General features: G+C 38.1%; 1 protein-coding gene across 5 annotated transcripts in view; it reads left to right on the top strand.

Annotated features, from left to right (window-relative positions):
• The window catches only part of LEF1 (lymphoid enhancer binding factor 1), a 126,372-nt gene that overhangs the window by 81,816 nt on the left and 20,957 nt on the right, over positions 1-23,599 (top strand). For 3 of the 5 annotated variants that reach the window (XM_053563362.1, XM_053563517.1, XM_053563446.1), the window contains exons 4-9: positions 5,019-5,151; positions 11,234-11,324; positions 13,453-13,536; positions 15,825-15,947; positions 16,973-17,135; positions 21,269-21,376. In XM_053563362.1, coding sequence (XP_053419337.1) covers positions 5,019-5,151; positions 11,234-11,324; positions 13,453-13,536; positions 15,825-15,947; positions 16,973-17,135; positions 21,269-21,376 — 702 coding nt within the window. The remainder of the gene's footprint in view (positions 1-5,018; positions 5,152-11,233; positions 11,325-13,452; positions 13,537-15,824; positions 15,948-16,972; positions 17,136-21,268; positions 21,377-23,599) is intronic. The other 2 variants (XM_053563671.1, XM_053563599.1) reach the window with 1 other exon arrangement.

Genomic DNA, 23,599 nt, shown 5'->3' with positions numbered 1-23,599 from the left:
ACACAGGAAGAACTTGTTGAGTGTTAATTGCTGTAATTATTACGTATTAGTGTTTAGGATGGCCTGATGGTGATTTTTCAAATTTAGGAAAAGAGTTCTGGCTTCCCCCTAAACAGCTACATTTGAGGACTAAGTGTGTGCAGGGGAGACGTCTGCACACTCAGAGTTCACCCCCGGTATTTTCTACCCCTTCTTCTTTCCATCTTTATTCCTTTTTCCTTGGCTCATCCACTAATCACCTGCTTGATATTAGAAAATGTACAGTTGGAATCAAACCAGAGTACTCGGCCTCACCCAGCCACTTACTGCCATGTGAGCTGAGACAAGGTACTAAATCTCTTTGAGCAGGAGCGGAGCATTTGGGATGACTTGGGGCTGCTGAGTTACCAAGTTGGAGCGATTATGTATTGTTTTACCCTGGGATAATAAAACAAAGGGCACACATCGGGAATACCTGGTGATTCTCCACTGGAAGCTGAGACTTACCCTTTTTCCTTCCTCCCTCCCTACACTGAGATGCGTAGTGGGAAAAGCACCTGAGGGGGAAGCAGGAGCCCTGGGTTCTGCTAGTGAGGTACTGTGTGTATAGTAACCAGCACAGGCTAAAAGCCAGAAGTCTTAAATTTCTCTGCTACTTGACTCCACTGATTGGGCAGCCCAGGACTTCCATTCCCTTTGCATGGCAGTGACCCTGTGCTACTAGAGTTGGGCAGTGAGTGGGGCTGTACAGTAAGCCCTGGTTTGATTGCCCTTTCCCTGCTGACCTCTGTTTCTCAGATCCTGGTCTTAGAAAATAAGGAACTTGGACAAAATGTACTTGAGGTTTCTTACAGTTTTAACATCCTACATAGGTGTGGAATCAGGCTCACACAGTCTCTCCTAACAGTTCATTTTCTTCATAGTTCTTAATGCTGTTCTTTCAGATTTTGCTTATTATTTTTTTAAATTTTGTAACATATTCCTTGTTTCCAACACCCACCCCCTGTTTCTTGCCCCTACTTCTAGACCCCTAGAAAGTAAGCTGTGGGTTGGTCATTGGTGCTGGAACAGTGGTTGGAACATTTTAGGTACTTAATAAATGTACATACATGTACATGCATATATGTGCAAGTGATGCAGTTGCATGAATTTGTCTACAGAGACTTAAGTAGTCAAGTCAGTTGATTATTCTTCCCCTCCCTACTCCCCACTTTGAAAATATACCACACTGTTGTTAGGAGATTAGAAAAATAGAATTAAGAATGGTTATACTGTCTGTCTTAAAATGTGACCAAAGTAGCAGTGCCAGGGTCCTCCTTTGTGTGTGCATATAGTATAGTGTCAAAGGACAGTAACTCCTGAAATCCTAGGAAGCTCACAGATCTTAGGGCTGAGGACAGGTTGCCATGATGACAGAATGCTAGCAGTCTGCTGTGTAGATTGGAATCCACTGTGTTCTGTTGATATACGTGGTTGAGAAGGTTGGCGGGAGGCAAAGTATAACTCTTTAGAATTCTGCTCACACATATTATTGAGACTTCATATTACTTTTATTATTTGGTCAGAAAAATGAACATAATCCTTGTTAGCTTTAACACACCTACTAGAACTGCTTTCGCTATCCATCTTGCAAAATAGAAGACAAGGCCAGAGCTTAAATTAAAATCCTCAGCTTCTTATCTCCTTTCCACAGGAAAGCAAATCTGTGTTGAAAACCATAAAATTAAGAGGAGAGCAAGGATAGCATAATTTAGCAAAAATTCATGGCACCAGATTCTGAGCTATATGACTGGAGGGAGAGGTCAGACATTAAGAAGATGCTGCCTGTTAATGCAAGTTCCTTAGGGTGATGCTCTGGAAAAAGGGGTATGCAAAAAATATATATATGTATATGTGCATGTGCATATATATATTTTTCCAGAAAATTTCCTCAATGCTTACACTTTATAATTACCATAAGAAAATATCTCTGTATACTAGATTGGCAGTTACAGTTGTTTTTTTTTTTTTTTTTTTTTTTTTTTTTGGCCAGGGCTAGGTTTGAACCCGCCACCTCCGGCACATGGGACCAGCACCCTACTCCTTGAGCCACAGGTGCCGCCCGGCAGTTACAGTTTTTATGAGACTTAAAAATGAAACTCAAAGCAGTTATTCTAAAGTACAGTTGAAATATATTCATTTAAATTATAGTTGAAATACATTAGAACATCTGTAAGTTGACCATGCAAGGGGACTGTAATAAACAGTCAACATACAGAGGTGGTCAACATAAGGAACCAGGGCCTACTGTACTGATACACATATGTAGTGCATGTCCAGTCTACTAAAATTAGGTCAACTTGAGGTGGTCAATGTAGGGAGCTCCGTAGTTGAACCTCCATAGGGTCAACTATGGAGGTTCTACTGTATATTCATTTTGACGTTTAGGTGTTGAGATTTTTATCTCCATTTTAATAAAGGTTTTGTAATAATATCCTCCTTTCTCTATGTCTGCCCACCTCAACTTCTAGTATTGCAGATTCCTTACAGTTTAGAAGCTTATTCTGTGTATTTGGCAAATTACATCATTAACACTTGAAAAGTATTAAAAATTTTTTTTTTTTCCCAAAACAGAGTCTCACTTTGTCGCCCTCGGTAGAGTGGTGGCATCACAGCTCACAGCAACCTCAAACTCTTGGGCTTAAGCGGTTCTCTTGCCTTAGCCTCCCAAGTAGCTAGGACTACAGGCACCTGTCACAACACCCAGCTATTTTTTTGTTAGAGTTGTCATTGTTTAGCTGGCCCGGGGCCAGGTTCGAACCCGACAGCCTTGGGTGTGTGTTGCCAGAGCCCTACCCACTGAGCTACGGCACCACCTTAAAAAGATGTTTTTAGACATTTATATGTATAGATGTTTGTGCCAAGGTATACAGAGAAAAATTGTGTGTCTTTAATAATGGTGCTCAATTTAATAAATAGCAGGGACTATATGAGCTATGCAAGTTTTGCCATTAGAGAGGAACTGTTAATTATAAAATAGGGAAAATCTAGACATACTCTTTTTTTTTTTTTGCAGTTCTTGGCCAGGGATGGGTTTGAACCCACCACCTTCAGCATATGGGACCGGCGCCCTACACTTTTGAGCCACAGGCGCCACCCAAAATAGGGAAAATCTAATATGGGGTTATATCATTGTCCAGAAGCATATCATTCTCCCCCTTTGTTACTTTTCCTCCTCCATAAGTTTCTTTGGATGGAGGTTGTCATGATAGGATATGAGGAGAAGTAAGTATTCCTAAAGTCTTAGTTTCCCATTTTCCTGACACTAGTCTTTCCCCTTGGAGCCACATACTTTTATCCTAATTTGTAAAAAATACTAGATTCAAAATCAGTGTATGTTGTAGATACAGCCACTGTACACAGGTGTGTGACAGGAGCCCTCAACTATGTTAACACAGGTTGGTATCTTAAACGGCTCACATTGTGCAATTTCAGACAGTTCCTCAAATTTAAAAAATGTATGGATATTCGCTTCTGGAGAAAACTGACTTCATATGCATTTTAGCTGATAGTACAGAACATGTAAAATCTCACTAATTCAAACTAATTATGGTGAAAGCATGTCTGAGCTAGTGAATTCATTATATTTCCCTTGAATTCATACTACTCATTACTATAGTGTTCCTAAACAGAGATGTTTCTAAAACTGTTTTAATTAGTAGAGGGTTTACGATTAGAAAGAAACATCTTTACACATATATAATTGTGTCGAGTTTCCTTTCTTTTTGGGGGGTGGGGAGGGGTTTTAAAATCTCTTTAAAATGATTTCCCTAGAGTAGTTGGTTAATGGGTATAAAAATAGAGTTAGACAGAAGGAATAATATCTGGTATTTCATAGTTAACAATAATTTGTTATATATTTCAAAATAGCTAGAAGAGAAGAATTTTAATGTTCTCAACACAAAGAACAGATGAATGTTTGAGGTGATAGATACCCAATTACCATCATTTGATCGTTATATAATGTACATATGTCACAAAATTATCACACATATCCCCAAATACATGTGTACAATGATGATATATCAATAATAAATGATCTCTCTAATTTAGGTTAAACCTGTCTGAGCCTTCTTTACATTACTAATTTACTTAGTAAGCACTTTCTTGGAAGAATACAAAATGACTTTAACTGTGCAATCAAAATGATGACAGATTTCAAATTGATGAAATCCAAGTAGATAACCTAAACTTGTAAAAAGTCTTGTTATATAGTTTTGGACGTCCAAATTAAATAACAAAATTTGTAAACAAGTATAATTAACACTTAAAAAATATTTCATATTAAACAGCTAAACTCAAGGTTGGAAATTTCCTTTTATCAATTGATAGCAGCTCAGTATATAGAGTTTGTAATTCTATAGTTGTACATCTTTAGCAATGTGAAATCATTTTTTCACATTCCACATCTCTGTTAATTAAACATGATTCTCCATTATGCTTTAGGCCCCTAGTCAGTCCCTCTTCTGCTTCTCTAGTTTACAGAAGTATTAATGTAGCAAATTTATATTTATTGGGATGTTTAAAAATTTGCCTGTCATGTTGGCAGTATTTATTTATTCATTGAATGATTATTTGAATTTGCGTGTCCTTTTTTGTGCCAGACATATATAATGAATCAATAGCTTATAAAGCATTCCTAAATTTTGCTCCGGTCATTCTATATCAAGCTTAACCTGGAGAGATAAGAGACTGTGGATATGTATGTACAGACACATCCATGTCATGTAGAATAAGGGTGACCAACCTAAATATCTAAGGAGGCTCTGGGGCAATAACTCATAATTCTTTTGGTAGAATAGATACTCATGTACTTGAGGAGTATTTACCATGGGAAAATTCTGAAGATCTAAATGAAAAGATTTTGGTATCCAGGTTGGGAGATGATCCTTGGGTTATGCTGACCACTAGTTACTGCTGTCAGGTGATTTTTTTTCTTTGAGAGAGGAGATAAGAGCTGGGCATCGATACTAACTATTGCCCTCTTGGTTCCTTTGCAGTCAAATAAAGTTCCCGTGGTGCAGCCATCCCACGCGGTCCATCCTCTCACCCCCCTCATCACTTACAGCGACGAGCACTTTTCGCCAGGATCACACCCATCACACATCCCGTCAGATGTCAACACCAAACAAGGTAAGAGTCCTGGCCTTCCCAGGCCTCTTTTGGCAATGAGGGGCTAAGTTTCATCTATGAATAACCCTTCAGGTGCCTTGCTTCGTGTCACTGGGTAGGTCAAAGTACACTTGTAGAAGACAAGAGTAATTCATTTGATAGCAATTCTTTGGAAACCCACAAAAATTTGTTACTTCTTTTATTTTTCAGGATTAAAAAGCAGAAGGAAAGCATAATATGGTTATTTTATAAGTGACAGCTCTGAAAATATGTTATTCACAATATAAACCATTATGTTATACAAATAAAGGGTGGCCATAAAGTTCATGCGCAGATTTAGTATAGGGTGTTGTAGTATAGGGTGTTGATGGTAATGTTTTCTTAAAAAATTAAAAAAGGAAGACTTATGATTTCTTTTGGTTATTCTGTTATGTCTTTATTGTGTTTATCCTCTATTATTTATCAGCACTAGATTACATAAGCAATAATTGAAGTACAAAACTATATTTAAAGCAGCATCAATCTTATTTTGCTTCTCTACATTGACAGTTACTCCTGCTTCATTTATGGGAAAATATATAAAAGGTCTAAAACATTAAAATGTCCTGCCTGATTGCTGCCTGATATGTATAGGTCTGAGTTAGTAGCAGGATAGAGAGCCCTGGTCCTCTGAGCCTTGTGGTCCCATTCACTCCAGGCAAACCTCCTGGGTGGATTTGCTCTCTCAGGTTGCCGCATTGTCCTATCCATGCACTTACCCCCTTGGATTTCATCAGTGTCTTCGAAAGTTCAAAATAAAAAATCTTATACCACCACACAAAGGCAGAAAATGTAAAGGGGAGAAATTTGCCACTACCTGCATTTTACCCTTTGTCCAGCCCTGTATTTGTCCTATAATAGACAACAGAATTTCATGACTCTGTGAAAAAGTGGAATTCGAAGGCTGGGTGTTCTTTCCACTACTATAATGTAAACACTTCTAGATTAAAGATCTAACACTTCCAGTTCCCTCCATTGTTAAACTAGAACACTAATTTGAAGACTTAGTTAATGTTGGATTTGGACTTTAGTAGGGCCCGAGTACCTTTGCGTAGAGAAAGTGAGAATCACCTCCACAGATGTTTCCAGGCTTACGTGTTTCACCCCTCCTTCCCAGTCTTTCCTCCACTCTGCTTCCTTTTGTCAAGAGCCTCCAAAGAATAGGAAACATCAAAAAGATGGGTCTCTAGGCTATATGGTAAGAAAGGGAATTAGGTAGGGATCTTAAGAAAAAGGGTAAGTTTCAGAGGGAATATCAGCACTGTGATTGTGGTCATGGCGAGTCTGAGGTGTCTTTGAGCTATCCAAAAAAGCATACATGAAGTAGGCAATTGAGATGTGTGGGCCACGATCTCAGACCCGAGTCTGAGCTGGAGACACACATCTGGGAACCATAAAGAGTGGATAACTATTGAACATTGATATAAACGCCTCGAACAAACAATTAGCAAAAAGAATCCTACAGTGTGTTTTATTTAGTTTTAACTATTTATTTATTTAACTAACAACTAAATGGTGCTTACTGTATGTCCTAGGTCCTATTTGAAGCACTTTGAAACAATAACTTATTTAAAAGAATGACAATCATTGTTCAGTAGTTTTTTTTCCTCAAGAATCCTAGGACAGTTCACTTTTTAAAAGAGACAAGTTTGTAACTGGCTACCAATTACATTTATATTTTCCCTTCTGCTTCAATCTCTTACTGCTATCCTAGCTTAGTTTTGTCTAATTGTAATTTATGCCACTTTTTCTCAAACTTTTTTAAAAGAAACTCTTCTAGAACAAGTATGAAGGGACTAGAGGGCTTGACTAGAAGTTGTCTGCTTATAGTTTCTTTAGTCTTATTTTGTTTTAAAAATTGGTGCTTTTTTTTTTTTGTTTATAGAGACAGAGTCTTACTTTATTGCCCTTGGTAGAGTGCTGTGTTGTCACACAGCTCACAGCAACCTCCAACTCCTGGCCTTAGGCGATTCGCTCCCACCACAATGCCCGGCTATTTTTTTGTTGCAGTTTGGCTGGGGGCTGGGTTTGAACCTGCCACCTTCAGTATATGGGGCCAGTGCCCTACCCACTGAGCCACAGGTATTGCCCAAAAATTGGTGTGATTTTTATAGTCTAGTCCATATACTATTTGTATTTCTTTTAATACAAAAATTTTATTTTTAGGCAGGCAGTCTTCCTTTCTTCCTGTGGGATGCCACCCCATTCTCTGCTCCTTTTATCTCCCCCCGCCCCACTGCACCCCCGTCTCCTCCCTCTCTACTCCCTGCTCTCTGTTCTTTCTCTCTCTCTCTTTTTTAGAGATAGAGTCTCACTTTGTTGACCTTGTAGAGTGCTGTGGCATCACAGCTCTTAGCAACTTCCAGCTCTTGGGCTTAGGTGATTCTCTTGCCTCAGCCTCTCAAGTAGCTGGGACTACAGGCACCCGCCACAATGCCCAGCTATTTTTTGTTGCAGTTTGGCTGGGACCGGGTTTGAACCCACTACCCTCAGTATATGGGGCCGGTGCCCTACTGCTCTCTCTCTCTCTTTCTCATCTCTTCACCCGACTCTCTTCCCTCTCTCTAATATAAAATATACTTTTATATACTAAAAAAAAAAAATCTCATTTTTAATTACATGTTTGCCTTGGGCATTATGTACCTCATCATCATATACATCTAGAGATATGTGAACTCTGGTTTGAAAAGCTGCCATTTGCATGATACTAAGTTCATAGTCCCAGTTGGGTACTTTCATTGCCAAAGAAAAATAACCTCACTGCTTTTATTCCTTTTCTCTCCTGACTTTTGGGGTATATCCTATAATGAAACTGGTTAGAGCATCATGGTACTGAGGCCAGAGTTGCTGATTTCAAAGTTCTGGTAGGCTAGTTAGCTTTATCCAAAACAAAAAAACTCAAAGAGTGTCATGGCCACATTCTATGTTTAGATAGAATTCTTCAGTAAATATAAAATGTTTGTTAGCAAAATCCATTCTCATTTGTGGAAAAATAACTTTAGTTTAATTTCTGTTGAGTAAATTACTTTTCTCTCTCTCTCTCTCTCTGCTTGTGTAGGAAAGGGAAAGGAAATTAGTACCAATCATTATTTTCCTACTTATTGCTAGTCTGGTTAAAATGTTAACAGGAAAGAGCTTTTGAAATACTAGGTTTCCATACCTGTTTGTATCTTTGTGTTATCCATTTTAACCTTATAAATAACAGTAAACACTTACATAGCACTGATAGCACCAGGCATTTTTCTGTATCACATGTATTAATGCATTTGTTTTTCACAACCATGCTTATGCTGTTCTGATTTTATAGAACAGTGACCAATTAAATAACTTACTCAAAGATATGTAGCTAGTCAGTGGCATATTCATGCAGTTGGATTCCAGAATTATTTTATGTATACATTTATTTATGATATCTATATACTTATAAAAGTTTAAAGAATCTTTAAGGCTATGCTGAGTGTATCCTCCAGCACATAGTAAGTGTTCAGGAGGCACTGACTGAATAAATTATGTAAATGTGTCTTGGGCATCAAGGCCCTTAGTGTGGAGGCACTCACTTCTAGGCATCTTTAGAAATAAGATCCTAAAAGGACAGTGAGCTATAAATATTTAGAAAATATAGGTCCATTTTCTGCTGATACAATGCCTAATCTACATCCTGTACTTGTACATGTGAAATGGTTGATAATACAGACCCAGCATAGGGATGGATTTATTTTAACATTTTTTATTTCATGTGTTCATTTGGTCAGTCAGAAATATTCACAGAGAGCCTCCTCTGTAGACAAACATGGTTTAATACATAAGTTGGTATGGTCTTTTTTTCTCAAGCAGTATATAAGCTCATGCAGGAAATCATTTGCACAAACTACCTATAAAACAAAATGAAGAACATCCCAACTACCACATTAGAAGTACAAATAAAAAGTTGTAGATTTAAAGGAGACAAAGATTTATCAGAGCTATAAAAGTCAGAGAAATTTGCCTAGGAGCGGGGGCAGTTGAAGGATGGGAAGAATTTTAATAGACACAGTCAAACTAAATACCTAGCCCAGAACCTGACACATAGCAGATGCTAAGTAAATGGTAATTCCCTCCTTCCTCTTCTAGTAGAAAAACCAAATCCAACAAGTTTGTAGTTTTTGTTCATTTGAATCACTCTACAACGTTCTCAGTGTATTTAGTATGTGGGCTAGCGTGAAGAGCAAGAGTTGTAAGCTTAAAGATATGTGACTGCCAGCAAGTTACCTCTGTATGTCCCAGTGATCAAAGCCCAGGATAGGACATACTTTATGTGTAACCCAAATAGATGCCTGCATGATCCCTTACCCTCTCTAGACCTTAATCTCCACATTTGCAAAATAAAGTGACTAAAGTAGATAATTCAGATAGTCTATGACCTCTAACCATGATTTGAAGGTTAATATGATTAAACATTCACATTTCCGCTAAGTTCTAATGTCTAAAGTTGGTCTGGTTGTACTGTTTTTGTTTGTTTGTTTCCAAAACTGAGCATTCCCCTGCAAGACCCTGAGCTCTTGGAGGAGTTACCTGGGTCTCAGAGTGAGGGAGGCAGCACGTTGAAAAACCTCACCAATGTGCCTTACATGGCAAGAACACCCTTGCAGGCTCCCTTAGAATCACTCCTGCTGCCCAAACCTTCTCAAACCCACGAAAAAATCTGCAGGGTATAAAATTTGGTCCACTGTGACCAAAATAATTAATGTTTGTAGCAAAAAAGAATTTTATTTAAAACAATTGAGACTCTTATTTTAAAAAACAGCAAAACATGTGATGATGTCATGTAATCTATTGAGAGATTAGCAGTTTCTCCTTTCTCCCTGTTTTCTGTAAGAATCCAGAAATGTTTCATTCTAACTTCAAAGTCAAATTAACATCAAGTTTGAAGACAGCACTTCTTAAATTTCAAGACCTTCAATATCTTCTAAAATCCAAATGAAATTTATCAGCATTTTAAATGGTAAAAAACTAGAATATTTAAAGAGCGTCTTCCACATATTCACTTAATTCTACATATTAGCCAATATATTTACAGTCACTCACTGTATTCTGTGAGTTAACCCTCAGAACGTGTGCTTCCCTGTGGAGGTGGTCTTTTAAAAGCCATGATTTATCTGTGTGAAGAAACTTTTGTGGCTCTTTTCTATTACCCCTAAGTAAATTAAAATCTGAGTTTCTCTATTTTACATTTTATTCATTTTGTCATGTCATTTCTTTTTTTCTTCATGTCATTACCTAGGGTAAGGTATAAACAAAGGGATATCATTTGGGACTAGGATTAGGTCTAACTAATGTCTAGGTGGTGTTCACAGTTACAGGGCAGTGTACTCCAGGGAGTGTAAGCTCAGGAAACAATTTGGTGGCTCTGTCATTTTCTATGGAATCCAACTAATCCAGAACAGCTTGACCTTGGAGCCCAGAGGACTCAACTCGATGAAGAGCTTAGTTGGAGCTGAAGTGGCAGAGACCAAATGAATCATATCAAGTGTGACCATTATGGGGCTAAAGATGATTCCTAATTAATCTTGGATTCTCTGAGGTGTCACATTTCCCAAATCTATGTGTCCATAAGGGAACCTATGAAAACATGAAAGTGGCAGTTTACTTAATCCTTGAGCAGCATGGCAAACCACCTATTTAAGAAGGGCTGTCATTTTTTCATTCTATACAAAATAATTTTCATTCTACACAAAAACAAAAGTATATCATTTTATTAACCAAAGTGAAATAAATGAGGGCAAAATAAATCTAAATGCCTGTTGTCTTGACTGCTCTACTGGCAGCATATTTACTCTTTCAGGAGTTCCTCAAGGTGCACGATCTGAGGACCATGATTTCTCTGATTGTAGAAATCTTGAGAAAAGCTAATTGACTGCTGTTCACTGGATATGAAGAATAAATATTGTTTAATTCTAGACCTTCAGTGTTAATAGCATTGAACGTTTTTATTGCTTTTCCATCACTCTTCTGGTCAAGTGTCCCATGAATCTGAAAGCAACTTCATTTGCTGAAAGGAACTTCTCTCTGTTGTTCTCTCGTACAGGCATGCCCAGACATCCTCCAGCTCCTGACATCCCTGCCTTTTATCCCCTGTCTCCAGGTGGTGTTGGACAGATCACCCCACCTCTTGGCTGGTAAGATCCTTCCTATAACCTTCAGCCAGGCATTTGAACAGATGTTCTTCCATTTTCCATTCATGGAAATTAGCCTTATGAATGGTAGCACTTGTAGAGTTGAAGAAATTTCACATCAACAAGCAAGGTGCTAACTTTATTCATTTCAATTTAAAAGATTAAAAAACATACAGACTTTGAAATGGATTGAATCCGTTTGCTAATAGGTGTAGAAAATGACTATGTAGCATTTGCTTTGAAGCTTAGAGTTTATGGATTCAATTTGTGGCTTTGGGCATTTGCTATGCCTGTACAAAGTTAGTGCTCAAAGTAGGTTTTTTTCCCTTAGGTTTTTTATGAACAACTTATTTTTTTGAAAAATAAACTTAGACACATTGAATGTCTGGGAAAGTAAGGTAAATGATATATAACTAGAGAGAAATAAAAAAGAATCTTCTTTTTTATATACCTGGATGGAGCTAGAACATATTCTTCTTAGTAAATATCTCAAAAATGGAAGAAAAAGTATCCAGTGTACTTAACACTATTATGAAACCAATATTTAATCACCTACACATTCATACAAATGATAAAACAAAGCTATAGTCCAGAAAGGAGGCAAGAGGAGAAAAAGAGAAGGGGAGAGGGGAGGCCAGGAGGAGGGAGGGTATTTGGTGGGACTTCACCTAATGTGCACAATGCAATGGTACATTTCAAAACTATTAAGAGTATAAATGTCTTACCACAACAAATAAGTAAGTGAGTTGATGGTTATGTTAATCAGTTTGATGTAAGCATTCCACATTGTATATCAAATCAGCACATTGTACCCCATTAAATGCATTAATGTACACAGTCGTGATTTAATAAAGAAAAAAAAGCATCTTCTGAAATTTAAGTATCCAATCTGAGTTCAGAATAGTAGTACATATGAGGTCTTTTTTTTTTTTTTTTTAGAATCCAAGTGTTTAATGCTCTTTATATTGTTATCTTATTTCTAAAAACATTCTTACTGCTGCCTTTAAAATCTTTTACATTATTTAAAGGAAAATATTTGGGGAAGAAAGAATAATTTTATATGTACTATATATCATTTTATACTTAGCACAGCTTTCCCTCCTGCCACTCCTGTCCTTTCTCTGTTCTTCCCCTCCCCACTTCTCATTCACGGAAATAATTTCCTCAACTCTAGGAAGTGTGTCTCTGCTTTCTCCACTTGAGTCTCTGTTTCCACAGTCCCCGGATCATTGCTCCATTTTCTACCTAGGCCATCCTTACATGGTATCTTCATCCAGGAAGGGTCATCCCACTGTGGGCATTCTAGTAGCCCTTCTCTCTCCCCTCTCGTCTCCTCTCCTGTCCTCTCCTCCCCTCCTCTCCTTTCTCTTTTCTTTAGCATTAAATCTCTTAGTCGATAACTGAATTTAATTGATTATGCATACACTTTGAAACCTAGATTGGAATTATTCTGTCTAAACGTAGCTACTTAAAGGCAGTAAGTAATCCTGTGCTGAGGTGCACCACTGGCAGCTGGAAAGAACTTGTATAAATGCAAAATGAGAGATGTAGAAATAACAGAGGGGCAGATAGACTTCTCAGAGTAGAGAGAAAACAATTCCAATGAGTTTTATTGGAGTTTTATTTCTGGATTCTAACTTACACATATGTGGGTAGTGGGTTTTTTTTTTAAATGTTTATTCCCTTTTATATAAATACAAAATTTTGTTTCCTTCTTCCCTCCCTGAAATCATCAAAGATTCTGAGACAGAATTCACTAAGCTCCTTTCCTGAAGGGAACATTGCACCATTCTCTGGATTCCAATATAGTCAATAAATATTTACTAAGTGCCTACTTTGTTTAAAGCATTAATGGGGTTGGAAGAGGATAAGGGATAAAAGACGAGGAATTTGTGGACTGGTTTGTTTCCAAGTTGGGGGTGGGAGATTTTCTTGAAGGCAAATGATGCTTTCTTTGTTTGGGTGGAGGGTGAGGAAGGAAACAGTTGCCTACCTGCAGAAATGCTGTGGTCTGTAATACTCCCACAAGGTTCTGTTTGCCTATCTCCCTCTTCTCCCCTCATCCAACTCTTATTGCTGGGTGGTAACTCGTGTTTTGTCATTGATGGGTTCCTTTCTTCTGTGACCTCAGGCAAGGTCAGCCTGTATATCCCATCACGGGTGGATTCAGGCAACCCTACCCATCCTCACTGTCAGTCGACACTTCCATGTCCAGGTAGGTGGAGGTGGAACCTGGGGCACCTGAGGACAAGTTGCTGTTCTCGTGCTTGCATCCTGTGTGCCTCTGCTTGCCTCTCAGTCGGCTAGGAGGGTGCATACCCAGCCATCTGTCTGTCTGTGCAGTGTGCCTGCCTCCCACACTAGGTGTCAGAGATTCCTGGTAGGAGCCCAAGGGGAGCCCCCGCTGGACCAGCCACACCCAGCAGGGGAGTGGGCTCAGCTTCCAGGAACCTTCCCTCTAGGAGAATGCATTGCCTCTGACCACGGGATGTGAAATGTCCCCACAGCAGATGTTATAAGAATAGCTTGCTGGATTCAAAATATGCTAAAGGTAGGGTAAGGGAGGAGGGTAAAAACTGGTTTGGACTGAGTTCTGTAATTTGCTTCCTTTGAGGGAAGTTGGAGCAGTTTGGTGAGACAGTGTTTGAAAATGCCCAGATAGTCTAGACTCTACAGCAGTGGTTCTTGACCTTCCTAATCCCACAACCCTTTAATACAGTTCCTCATGTTGTGGTGACCCCCAACCATAAAATTATTTTCCTTGCTACTTCATAACTGTAATTTTGCTACTTTTATGAATCGTAATGTAAATACCTGATGTGCAGGATGTATTTAGGCAGCCCCTGTGAAAGGGTCGTTTAACCCCCAAAGGGGTTGTGACCCACGGGTTGAGAACCACTGCTCTAGGGCCTTCCTGGACCAAGGCCATCAAGAGACAGAGCAGTGCTTACAGGCTGCCAGGCCATGCAGGGTATGCGTCCTAGTGTGTGAATCAGGCCCTGTGTGGACGTGGTGGTGCCGGCAGAGCTCGGAGGCCTACCGTGCCACATTGCAAGGCTGCTCTGTGTGATGCTTTTGCTTCTGGAAAGGTTGGCTTCTGTGCCCTGTGCTTGATGTACACACACATTTGTGGTGTATCATCTGTGTGTTCGATGTGGCTTTTTCAAAGGAGCTAGCATTATCGTGCTGAAGTCAAACTGGTGAGTTATTAACTGGTTGTAAATCTGTGTTTTGTTACGTGGGTATGAAATTCTGAGTTTCTGTAGTGAATTACAGCTTTAAAAATTTATTTTTTTCTATGAATCGTAAATCTAGCTGATTATAGGTAGTAGAGAATGGAATTAATATCCTTCCCACTAAAACATACTTTTACATTTTTTAACATTGTAAGAACTATGCAATGACAGAATTTTCTCACAGGCAAAAACATAGCATCGTGTATTTTTGCAAACAGTACATTTAGCAAAGCATCATTATTTGGTCAAATATTTGTAGTTTCACCAGGCCTTCTTAATAGTTTAAAATTTATTTCTGAAATATTACATACCCAAGCAGGTGAAGGAATTATTTGTAATGGCTGTGATGAAAGATTTAAGAATGTTTTTCTTGTTGAATTACATGTTTACTTTAAAGCAGTTTGAAAAGTAAACGTTTCTAAAATAAATCCAAATTTATCTGAAGCACTTGTTGAGAGTACTGTCTTTATTTGTTTGATTTTTCTTGCATGGCAGTTTCCCTCCTTTGTGTTGGCTGGTGGTGGATAGTTTAAGATTCTTTTTATGTTCTATAAGAATACTTGTGAAAAAGCCCTTGTGTGAGGCTTTTGTGCATAGTTTTTACCTTGGTACAGAACTGTATCCTTCCCTTTAGTTACATCTTTCCCTTTGATTCTGTTACCAGCTTTCCATAAGGGTAGAGGTCTCAAACATTACTTTATTTCTGCATAGAAATCAATTTGCGTGATGTTAATGGAAACCTAATTAAAAGCAGACTGACTCCCATTTCTCAGTTGTTCACTCATAGTTTTAACGAAGAAGTGAACAATACAAGAAAACTCTTAATGTTATGGTTTGCTTATGAATGTAGGCAGAGATAATGTCTTTAGCTTTCATTTTAAACATGATTTACAAAGCTAAATCTTAATAAAGTATTATATTTCCAATAATTGCTCTTACTGAAATTCTTATTTGAAAATTGCTTTGCAAGAAAAATGATTCTTTCTTTTTCTTTTTCTTTTTTTTTTTATCCTATGGCCTACAGTCTTCTCTGGAAAACTATCAGGCTCTACTATTAGTTTGAAGAACTACAGGGAATAATTATAAATATTTTCCACTTGAATATAGAAGGAAAAAATAATTATTAGCCCAATCTAATTTATAGTTAATACTCCAGTGTGTAACTCTTAGCCAAGAGCAGTTAGTAGATCATTTTGAAAGTCTTGTCTGTCTTTTGCTGCAACAGCCAGTAGTATATATATTTTGTTCTTCTGTTTCCTTCTTTTAGGTTCTCCCATCATATGATTCCTGGTCCTCCAGGGCCCCACACAACTGGCATCCCTCATCCAGCTATTGTAACACCTCAGGTCAAGCAGGAACATCCTCACACTGACAGCGACCTAATGCACGTGTAAGTATGCACCAGGCTCGTCTGGAAACGCCTTAAGATGCTGCTGCTGCTTCTCTGTTGGTGATTCTTCTCCTGTCTCTGTCATTATGAAATTTGGGGTAGCTCTGCCTTGAAGGCTCTGTCCCTGAGGACATTATGCAACTTGATTCTCACTGTGCTAATTTTGATTCTGAGACTAGAAAGGAGCATAGACCTTAAAAAATCATGGGGACCTCACTAAGATGAAGGCATTGAAGAATCTTGAGCTGGTTTGCCCTTTATGGCTATGTTTTAATTTCAGATTATTGGGGAGAACTCATTAGTACCTGAGTGAATTAGACTGGAGGGTTTAAGGCATTCCAGAGGTGCAGTTACCCTGGTTTGAGACTTCAGCAGCACAGAATTCAGGGGAAAGGGGCACACAAAGCCCAGGACTCCCTGTTGGACCAACGTTGTCTCGGACTGTTAGAGCAGGGATAGATTCATTTACCCTAAAGAGATTAGTAATTGAGCTTCTTAATCTAGGTTTTGTCAGGGGGGGAGGTGGTGGCAGATAGCATGTGGTAGTCCATAAACTCCTTGCAAATGCAGCAAAGGCAACACGCATTCGTTCAAGGGAAGGGGTCCAAAGTTTCATTAGTTTCTCAGAGTGCCCCTTGATCCCTCAACCCCTAAAGTGAAGAATCTGTCTGAAAGAGGAATGATCAGCTGTATGATGTGTTCAGCTTCTGAGGGTTTAGAGCCCTCAACCAAGTATCTTCGCAGTGACAAGTTAGTTTCCATTTTGTGGTAAACACTTGTGTAGTGGTAGGTATACTTTCTCAAACCAAAGGACTTTAGTCTTAGAGAGCTGCTGAGTAGATAAGAAGGCCTGTTGTTGGTTGTTCGCCTCTTAGTGTTTCAAGCGAGTCAAGAGCTGCTCTTCCAAGGTGATGGCGTTCAGGGGATGCAAGGGTTGTCCCAGCCTGAGAGCGGCGATGTGACAGGTGTCTGCTTCTCTTCTCCTCCTATCCCTTCCCCTAACTACCACCAAAACTGCCTTTTAGGAAGCCTCAGCATGAACAGAGAAAGGAGCAGGAGCCAAAAAGACCTCACATTAAGAAGCCTCTGAATGCTTTTATGTTATACATGAAAGAGATGAGAGCGAATGTTGTTGCTGAGTGTACTCTAAAAGAAAGTGCAGCTATCAACCAGATTTTAGGCAGAAGGGTAAGTAGTATATAAAATGTTTGTAACCATGGAACTACTTCGTTAAAATCTACCCAAATTTAATTACGTGTCAGGTGGCCATTGAATATGTTTGTATAGCAAGCACTCTGGGAAGTAACAAAGGGCACAGATAGAGTGTTCGCCATTAGGAGGATTAAACGGGGTGCCTTGTTAACAACTGGGCTATACCCAGCACTTAGTAACTTCCTGTACATTATAGCAGTTTTTACTGTTATCATTATTTAAATGAATATTTATTGAGTGTCTTTTCATGCCAGGCATACTAGCCATTAGGTAATAATTGCTGAATAAAATTGATACAGTCTTTTTGGAGCTTGAAATTTTGTGACAGGATATAGACATAAGACAGATAATTACCCAACAAATATGTAAGTAAAATTGTGTTAAGTTTTGTGAATGTAAATAGCATAATTCAGTGAGAAAGAACAACAGGTGCTGGGGAATTGCCCCTCTGAGAAAATTGTACTGAAGCTGAGACTCAAGAGGTGAGTGAAGAGGTGGGCTCTCTACACACAGGTGGGGCAGCAGGTGGATGGGGACCTGAGGCAGGGATGGACTCAGCCATCTGGGGCACTGCAACAAGGCCTGTGGGGGACCGGCCTGGCAAGTAGATGTGGCCACTTCCCAAGACACAGCAATCCTGTTCCACCTGAGCCTTTAACTGGAAGAATTTATATGATGGCAAGTAATAGTGATTCTAGAAAGATATCTCTCTGATCAGTCCATCTGTCCATCCATCCATCTATCCGTCCATCCATCATCCATCTTTGAGACAGTGTGTTGTTCCATTGGCCAGGCTAGAATATAGTGGTTTCATCCTATTTTACCCCTAACTCCTGGGCTCCAGCAGTTCTCCTGCCTCAGCCTCCCAAGTAGTTGGAACTACAGATGCATGACACCACACCGGGCTAATTCTTTTTTTTTTTTCTTATTGTAGAGACAGAGTCTTGCTAGATTGCCCAGGCTAGTCTCCAACTCCTGGGCCCAAGTGATCCTTCCATCTCAGCCTCCCAAAGTGCTGGGATCACAGGCATAAGCCACTGTGCCCAGTTTGCTCTCTGATTCTTAAAGTGTGCATGTGTTAGTTTTCTGGATTGCCTCCTTTGCTTTTCACTCCTCCTTTCACCTATGCTGTGGTATTTTTCTGAGCACCTACTGAGGCACTTGGCTACACCTAGGATAGACACTCTAAGATTCTTTATCTAACCACCAGCCAGAACACTAGTCAGTCAGTGAAGTACTTTTCACAGGATTGAAATTGTTATCTAAATAGTGATAGATAAATTGTTATCTAAATGGTTATCTAAATTCTACTCTATTCAAAAAATTTGCATTCTCTAATTCACCGTGATTACATTATCATCTTAGAAATTCTTTGTCTTTTTTTATTGATGTTCTTTATATATATACACGGTGGCTTCTTAGTTTATGACTCTGTGTATTTGTTTTTGCAACCTCTCAAGAAATTCATGACATGCAAATGAATGTTCAGGTGGAGAAGGGTCTAATAACCCTTGTGAAACACAGAGGATCATATATTAACTATAGTGATGGTAATTTTTACCATGTTTACTCCAAACCTAATACATTTCGGCATTCATAACAGAAGACATTCAGGAGATTGCCCATCCACGTGAGCAGGAGGGAAGCAGGCCAGCTTGCATTATCGATTCCCTTGGACAGCTGCAAAATGCAGTTATTTCCAATCTGCCAGACACCAGGGTTTCATGGGTAGGGTGCGGTGGTAGATTATAGCTTTTTTTTTTTTGCTATCCTGTGTACAATGCCCTATCTCCCTGTGGATTCTTAAACACTTAATAACAATAATTACAATGATTTCCCAAGTGAGATCATAGCAGATGAATGATTCTCATCATCTTTGAAGAACTCCACTTTAAAAGCTGATAACCATTTTCTTTGACTCTTTAAAAGAAGTCAGAGGAAAAGAAGGGTTGATATTTTTATTTCAGCTTGTATAAAACTATTAGCTTTTTCTTTATTTTGTTTTAGTTAAAGGTCCCTTGGCTTTCCAGTGAGGATTATTTTCCTGCTCAAGAGAGTAGGTGAGGATATGATAGGAAGGTAGACTTCCTTTTTTTTTTTTTTTTTTTTTTTTTTCAGTTTTTTGGCTGGGGCCGGGTTTGAACCCACCACCTCAGGTATACGAGGCCGGAGTCCCACTCCTTTGAGCCACAGGCGCCACCCTAGGCTTCCTATTTTTAATGCACATTTCCAACAATTGCTACTTTCTCAGCTCCCTTAACAATCCCCAGATCCAAGCATATGTCCTAAAGGATGGTTCTCATTTGGGGTCTCTCTCTGTCTTTGATTTAGACACCTGTTTCTATTTATAGGTCTCTGAGATCTTTGATTAAGATCAGGTTTTCTATACTTTCATAACTCCCCTTTGGCAGGGCAGCCTTTGCTAGCTCTTTAAAGTCCCTAGCTTTAAAATCATGAAGTTTTGCACTGGGATAATTAGAGTTCTTAAAAGTGGATCTTAAATCCGTCCCAGAACATTTTATCTTTAGATTTTTATTCATCTTTACTGTATCTCTAAAATAGAAATGTTCATTCATATGAATTAATATTTTTAATTCATATTATAAATAAAAATAGCACAAATCTTATTTCAAAATAATCTTTTTTTCTACTCATACCTTCCTGGCTAATAAAGGAAGTCTATGTATTAGAAATTTATTGTGAGAATGTTTTATCTTAGAACTGTTTAAGTTTCTTCAAATTAAATGAGTCTTTTCCCTTAGAACTTGTGAAACCTGGACAGTGAAATTTGATTTTTTAGAAACTTTAAATTTTTCAGTAAGCAATGAGATAGAAAAGTGGTTTTAGTCAATTGTGTTTCAGAAATTCCTATTAAAAAAAAGACCATTTTCTAAGTTTGTATTAAAGTTTATTATTATTTTCAATGCCAAACTTTAGTAGCACTGTTTTTTTACCCAATGTTTTAGTTAGGTAAATGATCTCTTATTTGTATGTAGGTTTTGTTCATTACAAATATCAGGGAACTAAAGCAATTAAAAAGCTAAATAAATAGTTTTGCCTTGCTTTTTCTCCTTACATTTTATTGAGTTTTGTTTGCTGGAGTCTTTTTTTCAACCTAAGTTTCCTGCTTTCACAGAAAAATACCTGGCTGTTTAGATAGAAGAACTGACCATGGTAACCTATTTTGGGAGTTAATATATAATTTAATATATGAAGCTGCCATAAATTATGTAAAATTATACTGATATATTACAGTAATACAGGTGAATAAAAGGGGAATAGTACTTGTCAAATGAATAAACAGATTCAAAATGGAAGACTTCCTCGTGATTTTTTTTTTCTTTTTTCTTCCTTTTTGGTAATACTTTGCCTCTTGCTGTTCATATTTATTTAGCACCAGAGCTAACTTTAAAATCAGTGATTAGAGTTTTCTCAGAAAAATAGAGATGATGTGTTCTATTGTCTTCAGGTTGGTCTTTTCTGCCTGTGAAGGGCTTGGTGCCCTAGGTTTAGAAAGCTGTGGATTGCTAGAAGCTGTGTGAGATGGTGAGGAGACTGGGACAGACAGGCTGACTTTTGATATCTTTCTGTAGATATCTTTCATGTGATCAAGGTTTCACATTCTTCATATAACAGAGTGAGAGAGTGTCCATGTCAGGAGAGGGTGTAACTGTTTTAAAAGACATCTGGAAATTATCACGTTTTGCATAAATAAATAGTGCTTGGGCTCAGATAGCAGAATATGCTTCAAACTATGAAAAAGAACTAAGCTGGGTGTTGAGGTTCACCAGTGAAACTTCTTTTTAATTTATATTGGAGAAGGGAAGGGGTGGGTGACAGAGATCATTTTACTTTGAGTACTTTGATTGACTTTGATGTGTTTCATGTGATATCGGAGAACGGGATAGAGAAACCAAAGTTTGAGTTTCAGTTTAGCCACCAGACTCCGAGTAGATTTCTGTAGCACTTGGCATTTGGTCTTCTGCCATTTAAAAATAAATCAAAGTTTAAGTACTTAATATTTTCATTTTTTGGTGTTTGAAACATGAAATATACTGTTGCTGTTTTACTCACTTTTGTTTTTTTCTTCCTTCCCTTCTCTGTTTTAGTGGCATGCCCTCTCCCGTGAAGAGCAGGCTAAATATTATGAATTAGCACGGAAAGAAAGACAGCTACATATGCAGCTTTACCCAGGCTGGTCTGCAAGAGACAATTATGTAAGCCCCTTTGCCACACGAGTGGCTCTCCACTTTCACTCACTCTTTCCTTTTTTCTTTCAAAAAGGAAGTGTATTTTAGGGTATATGCAATGCTGATATCATTTCCTATTTTTGAAAGTTGATGAACTTTGTAATAAAGATTTCATGGATCTGTTATGAAAACTTTGAGCTGGCATAATTTCTTTTTGTTATAGTTGCTAATGTATTTTTTAAAATAAAGCCTTTTAATCAAAATAGAAATGCCTTTAATAAAAAGAACTACCTCTTGATTAAAAGGAGAAAAACAAAAGTTCATAATTTTACTAGGCAAAGGCAACAAATAATAGTAATATCTACTTATATTACTTTCTAGTATTGTTTCTTTGCATTTTTTTTTTTGTGTGTGTGTGTGTACACATACAATTTTGTGCCGTGGTTCTCCCTCTTACATTTAAAAAGCATTTTTCTGCTATGGCATAGTATTCACATTATTCCACTGAGTGTCATGATTTACTTAGTCATTTTTTGCTGCTTTTAGACTTTTATACATTCTTTCTTTTGTTTTTGTTTTTGTTTTTGTTTTGAGAATTGTTGAGTTAAAGGATATAGTTTAAAATTCTAGATATATATTGTCAAATTGCTTCCCATAGGATTGTATTATTTTACAATAATACAATGTATTATTATTTTACAATAATCAATGTATTCCGGTTTCTGTTTTCCCATAGACTAATTAGAACTGTGTAAAAAAACCTTTATGTTAATGTACCCTGGATGTCTACTACATATTTTATTCAGCCAGAGTAGGTATTATCATGTTTAAGTTACACTAATTTTACTGGCAAGAAATACCTCATTTATATTGCCAGTTCTTTTATTACTGTAGTGTTTGAGCTTTTTACTAATGAAGTCTTGGTATGGCAAAGACTATTTCTGAGAAACTGTATTATAAATTATATATTTAAAGTTTTATCATATTTTATAGAGAGAAATAAGTCTGACTATTTTAGGTCTTAACATAATTTAAAATTGTGATGATCATTCTCGTATGCATTCATTCAGCCTTCTATAACAGAATACTACAGACTGGGAGGCTTATAAACAACAGAAATTTATTTCTCACACTTTGGGAGCCTGGGATGTCTCAGAAGGTGGAAGGAGTGAGGGAACTCTCTAAGGTCTCTCTCCCTTTTATTTTGAGAGACAGGGTTTCACTCTGTTGCCCAGGCGGAAGTGCAATGGCATCATCATAACTCACTATGACCTCAAACTCCTGGGCTCCAGTGAGCCTGCTGCCTTAGCCTCCCACATAACTGGCACATACCACCACATCTGGCTAATTTTTTATTTTTTAATTTTTTGCAGAGATGGGGTCTTGCTGTGTGCCCAGGTTGATCACACTTGGGCTGTCTTTTATGAGGCCTGTACTCCCATTCACAAAGGCTCTTTGCTGATGCCCTGATCACCTCCCAAGGGGCTGCTTCCCTTTATAACATCACGCTGTGGTTTAGGAATTCAACATATGAATTTGAGGGGACACAGCTTTGAGTCTATAGTAATTCTCATGTTCTATGTCGGAGACTAGCATTAGGGATGCCAGCCAGGACAGTCTGAGTATTGCCTTTTAAAGAGGGCAAGGGTGAAGCCATCGATCAATAAACAATTTAATATGCCTCTGTTGCTATACATGCTCTGGGGACCTGCGTTCCCACATAGATGATGACATGGATACACGTCCCAGGTCATAAACACATGTAAACTTATTTCTGGACATGGTTGCACAATTTGTTTGTTGTAACGTGTCTCCAGAAAAAGTCACTTTACTGGTCAGGTTTTGGGGCTTAAATATCAGATACGGCAGTAACACAGAAAGCGGAGTCCTACTGTTTGTTACTTATGAGCAACGGGAGAATCAACTTGGAGTTGCTGTTTTGGTTGTCTTAATAACAACCATATGCTGATTGTCAGGAGCTGCTTTAAATGCTTTCTGTATTATTTTTTAATCCTTACAATGATCTAGTAGTAGAAGTGTATTGTTATTACATTTTTTTAGGTAAAAGAATGCAGGGATCGAAGAGATTAAGTAATTTGTCCAAGACCACAGAGTGGGTGGCTAGGCTGCAGTTTACTTACACCCAGGTCCCTCCAACTTCAAACTTTACTCAGTCTCCCTTCTCCTGAGCTGATTAGCTCAGTCTTCCAGTGCCTTCTTAATAAGACTGCTTTAGTGGAAGAATTTTTG

This window comes from Nycticebus coucang, chromosome 1 (genome assembly GCF_027406575.1).
Source record: "Nycticebus coucang isolate mNycCou1 chromosome 1, mNycCou1.pri, whole genome shotgun sequence".
NCBI lineage: Eukaryota > Metazoa > Chordata > Mammalia > Primates > Lorisidae > Nycticebus > Nycticebus coucang.
Note: the sequence above shows the minus strand (reverse complement) of the source record. Positions and strands in the feature narration are given on the sequence as shown.